The sequence below is a fragment of the Lipotes vexillifer genome, unplaced genomic scaffold (assembly GCF_000442215.2).
Source record: "Lipotes vexillifer unplaced genomic scaffold, Lipotes_vexillifer_v1.1 scaffold168, whole genome shotgun sequence".
NCBI lineage: Eukaryota > Metazoa > Chordata > Mammalia > Artiodactyla > Lipotidae > Lipotes > Lipotes vexillifer.
The window spans coordinates 4,326,460-4,332,459 of NW_006773947.1; the positions used below are offsets into that span (position 1 = coordinate 4,326,460).

The 6,000-nt window shown below is 38.1% G+C and overlaps 1 protein-coding gene across 3 annotated transcripts in view; it reads left to right on the plus strand.

Moving 5' to 3' along the window:
• The window catches only part of USP14 (ubiquitin specific peptidase 14), a 48,851-nt gene that overhangs the window by 34,787 nt on the left and 8,064 nt on the right, over positions 1 to 6,000 (plus strand). For all 3 annotated transcript variants that reach the window (XM_007448615.1, XM_007448613.1, XM_007448614.1), the window contains 2 exons: positions 4,062 to 4,127; positions 4,272 to 4,364. In XM_007448615.1, coding sequence (XP_007448677.1) covers positions 4,062 to 4,127; positions 4,272 to 4,364 — 159 coding nt within the window. The remainder of the gene's footprint in view (positions 1 to 4,061; positions 4,128 to 4,271; positions 4,365 to 6,000) is intronic.

Genomic DNA, 6,000 nt, shown 5'->3' on the forward strand with positions numbered 1-6,000 from the left:
CTTATTATTCAGTTAGTACTGTTTCCCCAGTGCCATACTAAAGAATCCACCCTAATGATAAAATAGATTGATAAAATAGAACAATTTTGCTTGCCTAACATTTATTTGATATGGTTTGGGGGAATATGTACATCTCTTGAATGATGGACAGTGAATTGGGGCAGGGATTACATTGAAAACAAGATTATTTGTTGGCAGGGAGCTCCCATTTACAGTTTGGGGTAAGATTGGTTAGGGGAAGTATTGGTAAATGTTTCTATAAGAAACAGATAGATAAATAGTGCTATTCTTTGCCCTGTGATTCTGAGGGGAGAGGTGTGGTGAGGCATAATGGCTTTTAAGAGAAGTTCACTTGAAAAGCATACCTAAATATATGCAAATCAATCAATGTGATAAACCATATTAACAAATTGAAGGAGAAAAACCATATGATCATCTCTCTAGATGCAGAAAAAGCTTTCCCCAAAATTCAGTACCCATTTATGATATAAACCCTTCAGAAAGTAGGCATAGTGGGAACTTACCTAAACATAATAAAGGTCATATATGACAAACCCACAGCCAACATCGTTCTCAATGGTGAAAAACTGAAACCATTTCCTCTAAGATCAGGAACAAGACAAGGTTGTCCACTCTCACTGCTGTTATTCAACATAGTTTTGGAAGTTTTAGCCGCAGCAATCAGAGAATAAAAAGAAATAAGAGGAATCCACATCGGAAAAGAAGAAGTAAAGCTGCCACTGTTTGCAGAAGACATGATACTATACCTCGAGAACCCTAAAGATGCTACCAGAAAACTACTAGAACTAATCAATCAATTTGGTAAAGTAGCAGGATATAAGATTAATGCACAGAAATCTCTTGCATTCCTATACACATGATGAAAAATCTGAAAGAGAAATTAAGGAAACACTCCCATTTACCATTGCAACAAAAAGAATAAAATACCTAGGAATAAACCTACCTAAGGAGACAAAAGACCTGTACACAGAAAAGTATAAGACACTGATGAAAGAAATTAAAGATGATACTAACAGATGGAGAGATACACCATGTTCTTGGATTGGAAGAATCAACATTGTGAAAATGACTGTACTACCCAAAACAATCTACAGATTCAGTGCAATCCCTATCAAACTGCCAATGGCATTTTTCACAGAACTAGAACAAAAAGTTTCACAATTTGTATGGAAACACAAAAGACACCAAATAGCCAAAGCAATCTTGAGAAAGAAAAACGGAGCTGGAGGAATCAGGCTCCCAGACTTCAGACTATACTACAAAGCTACAGTAATCAAGACAGTATGGTACTGGCACAAAAACAGAAATATAGATCAATGGAACAGGATAGAAAGCCCAGAGATAAACCCACGCACATATGGTCACCTTATCTTTGATAAAAGAGACAAGAATGGAGAAAAGATAGCCTCTTCAGTAAGTGGTGCTGGGAAAACTGGACAGCTCCATGTAAAAGAATGAAATTAGAAAACTGCCTAACACCATACACAACAGTAAACTCAAAATGGATTAAAGACCTAAATGTGAGGCTAGACATTATAAAACTCTTAGAGTAAAACATAGGCAGAACACTCTATGACGTAAATCACAGCAAGATCCTTTTTGACCCACCTCCTAGAGAAATGGGAATAAAAACAAAAACAAATGGGACCTAATGAAACTTAAAAGCTTTTGCACAGCAAAAGGAAACATAAACAAGATGAAAAGACAACCCTCAGAATGGGAGAAAATATTTGCAAATGAATCAACTGACAAAGGATTAATCTCCAAAATTTACAAGCAGCTCATGCAGCTCAATAACAAAACAAACAACCCAATCCAAAAATGGGCAGAAGACCTAAATAGACATTTCTCCAAAGAAGATATACCGATTGCCAACAAACACATGAAAGGATGCTCAACATCACTAATCATTAGAGAAATGCAAATCACAAGTATGATGAGGTATCACCTCATTATAAGTCAGAATTCCCATCATCAAAAAATGTACAAACAATAAATGCTGGAGAGGGTGTGGAGAAAAGGGACCCCTCTTGCACTGTTGGTGGGAATGTAAATTGATACAGCCACTATGGAGAACCATATGGAGGTTCCTTAAAAAACTATAAACAGAGCTACCATACCACCCAGCAATCTCACTACTGGGCATATACACTGAGAAAACCATAATTCAAAAAGAGTCATGTACCACAATGTTCATTGCAGTTCTATTTACAATAGCCAGGACATGGAAGCAACCTAAGTGTCCATCGACAGATGAATGGATAAAGAAGATGTGGCATATACATACAATGGAATATTACTCAGCCATAAAAAGAAACAAAATTAATTATTTGTAGTGAGGTGGATGGACCTAGAGTCTGTCATACAGAGTGAAGTGAGTCAGAGAAAAACAAATACCATATACTAACACATATATATGGAATCTAAGGAAAAAAAATGGTTCTGAAGAACCTAGGGGCAGGAGAGGAATGAAGATGCAGACGTAGAGAATGGACTTGAGGACAAGGGGAGGGGGAAGGGTAAGCTGGGAAGAAGTGAGAGTGGCATGGGCATATATACACTACCAAATGTAAAATAGATAGATAGTGGGACTAGTGGGAAGCAGCCACACGGCACAGGGAGATCAGCTTGGTGCTTTGTGACCACCTAGAGGGGTGGGATAGGGAGGATGGGAGGGAGATGCAAGAGGGAGGAGATATGGAGATATATGTATATGTATAGCTGATTCACTTTATTATAAAGCAGAAACTAACACACCATTGTATATGCCAGTAAAGATGTTAAAAAAAAAAAGGGAAAAGTAAAAATAAATAAATAAATAAAAATAAAAGCATACAGATACTAGCTTACTACCCCAAGTCCTATAAAAAATTATGCTGCAAGTTTTGGGGCATCAAAACGTGATGTAAATGTTAATTGGAGAGTGTGGGATAGAATGTTTCGGCAGGGACTCTCCAGGGTGTATTCTTCATAATTTTATAAAATTCCAGGAAAACTAAGTATACCTGGAACTTCTAGATGATCATGAATTGATGATATGTAGCTTACCTGATGAGTAACATTGTACCATATATCCTTTCTTTAATAAGATGTATTAATGAGTTGTTGTATTTGTTGTCTTGGTAATTTTTTAGATTCCTTATCATCATTCGTTTTATTTTTGAGTAGTTTTGCTCCACATTTCTTTACCTCTTTGTTGCCAGATAAACTTGGTTAAATGTTAAAAAGTTACTCCATGGTGCTTCCTTTTGTAATTAGTAATTTTAAAAAATCAAACCTGAAACAATTTTTATACAAGTGTAACATGCTTGTTGAACATAGAATATATACCAAATAGTTCTCCAAATTTTCTCCATGTACAAACTCATGTAATTCTAACAACAGCACTGTCACGTTAAATGCTGTTAGCACCATTGACAGATCATACACCATTTACAGATGATGCCCAGAGGGATAACTGTCTTGCTCAGTGTCACACAGGCTGTAAGGAGTGGAATGGCAGACATGATGGTTATAAGATACAATGGCTAAAGGCTTTCCCACATTTATTAGATTAACAGAGGTTTTCTGTGTTAAGACTTTTCTCAGATTTAACAATAACTGATTTGTTCTGGAAGGCTTTGCTAAATAAAGTGTAAAGAACAAGGGTTATCTACATTCTCTTAATTTTCTTCTAATATGAATATTCTGATGATCCATAAGTAGAGGAATACCATGAAAGGCTTCCTTAGGTTGTATAAAATACAGTATAAACTCTCAGAATCTGAGCATTTGGGTCATAATTAAAAGACTTCAAATATTATTTACATTCTGAGGAGTTCATGCCAGTAAAAATTGATGCCTTTTAAGAACTGAACCATATCTAAAAGCCTTCCCACATTGTCTTCATTCAAATTATTTCTCAGGGGTATAAATCCATTGATGTCCTATGTGTTGTCTATTAATTAGTACTGTTGATAATTTTTAAAAGAATTAAAGATATAACTGTATTGCAGAAGAAAATTCTCTAATGTTTGGACTTCTGTTATGTTCTTTTATAGCGACTTCAGGAAGAAATCACCAAACAGTCTCCAACATTGCAAAGAAATGCTTTGTACATCAAATCTGTAAGTTTTGGAATCCAGTTCCATTTACTAGAAAGGTTTCCAGCTAATTAATGTTACCCAGTCTTTGTTTTTACCAAACTGAGGAATTAAAAATTTGTGTGGTATTTGTATGTTACAGAATTTCTTTCCACTTTGTCTCCTCAGTCCAAGATCAGCCGGTTGCCTGCTTACTTGACTATTCAGATGGTTCGATTTTTTTATAAAGAGAAGGAATCTGTGAATGCCAAAGTTCTTAAGGTTAGTAACGAACTTTATTATAATGAATTATTGTAATTCTTTGAAGGTAATTCATAACTTACAATAGGTTTCTTTTTTCTTTTAGGGATAAACTCACTTTAAAATACTATAAATAGAGAATTTATTAACATTAGACAAGTGGTTCTTAATCAAGAATATATATTGGAATTATCTATTGTCCTTTTTATTTTAAATCATACACATGCCTGCCCCTCAACTGCCACCAAGCATCTGATTAAGTGGGGCCTTAGGTCTTACATTTTTCAAAAGATTCCAAGGTAATTCTGATGGATGCCCTCCATTCCCCAGAAATATTGCCCTAGACCAGATCCTCAATTCCAGAGATACTGGTCCAGTAGGTTTGGGGACGGGAGTGGGGTAAGGGGCAATATAACACACACTATTCTAGGCGGTTCCTTTCTTCCAGGTGAAAGGAGAGTGTTAAATTACTGGTGCCCAAGGAATACTTAAATTGTAGTCGTTTGATGTCAGAGCTAACCTTAGGATTTATCTGTTTTGTTGAACTGTAGCTCTGCTGTGTATCCATAGAGTCTCATCCTTGGGAGAGGTATATATAATTTTAGCCTCTTGAGCTGAAATTTATAATACATTTTCAGATATACTTAGGGTCATATGAACAGGTTAAATGTAGTTGAAGTATCTGCTAGTCTAGTATTTCTGAAATGCTTCTTTTATTTAAATTAAAAAAAAACTTATTTGGCTGTGTTGGGTCTTAGTTGCAGCACACGGGATCTTTGTTGCGGCATGCGGGATCTTTCGTTGTGGCGCGTGGGCTCTTTGCAGCATGCGGGCTTCTCTCTAGTGGCGCGTGGGCCCTAGAGCGTGTGGGCTCAGTAGTTGCAGCACTCGGGCTCTCTAGCTGTGGTGCACGGGCTGCAGAGCGCACAGGCTCAGTAATTGCAGCATGTGGGCTCTCTAGTTGTGGTGTGTGGGGCTCCAGAGCACATGGGCTATCTAGTTGTGCATGGGCTCTAGAGCACACAGGCTTAGTTGCTCCGTGGCATATGGGATCTTAGTTCCCTGACCAGGGATTGAACCCATGTCCCCTGTATTGGGAGGTGGATTCTTAACCACTGGACCACCAGGGAAGTCCCTGTTGTTTAAATTTTTGGTAACTCCTTTGTAGTCAGTTTCATGGGTTAAAATGTTTAATGGAAAAGTTAAAAAGTTTTTTATCTTAAAGTTAGGACCATGGGCTTCCCTGGTGGCACACTGGTTGAGAGTCCGCCTGCCGGTGCAGGGGACACGGGTTCATGCCCTGGTCTGGGAGGATCCCACATGCCGCAGAGCGGCTAGGCCCATGAGCCATGGCCGCTGAGCCTGCGCGTCCGGAGCCTGTGCTCCGCAACGGGAGAGGCCACAACAGTGAGAGGCCTGCGTACCACAAAAAAAAAAAAAATGTTAGGACCAGATTGAAAATAAACATATTTTCAAATGCACAGATTTCCACATGATTCTTACAGTTCTTATTTTCAACTTTATTTGAATATGAAAGCAGTACTTAAAAAAGTGTGATAGGGGGCTTCCCTGGTGGCGCAGTGCTTGAGAGTCTGCCTGCCGATGCAGAAGACGCGGGTTCGTGCCCCGTTTCGGGAAGATCCCACATGCCGCGGAG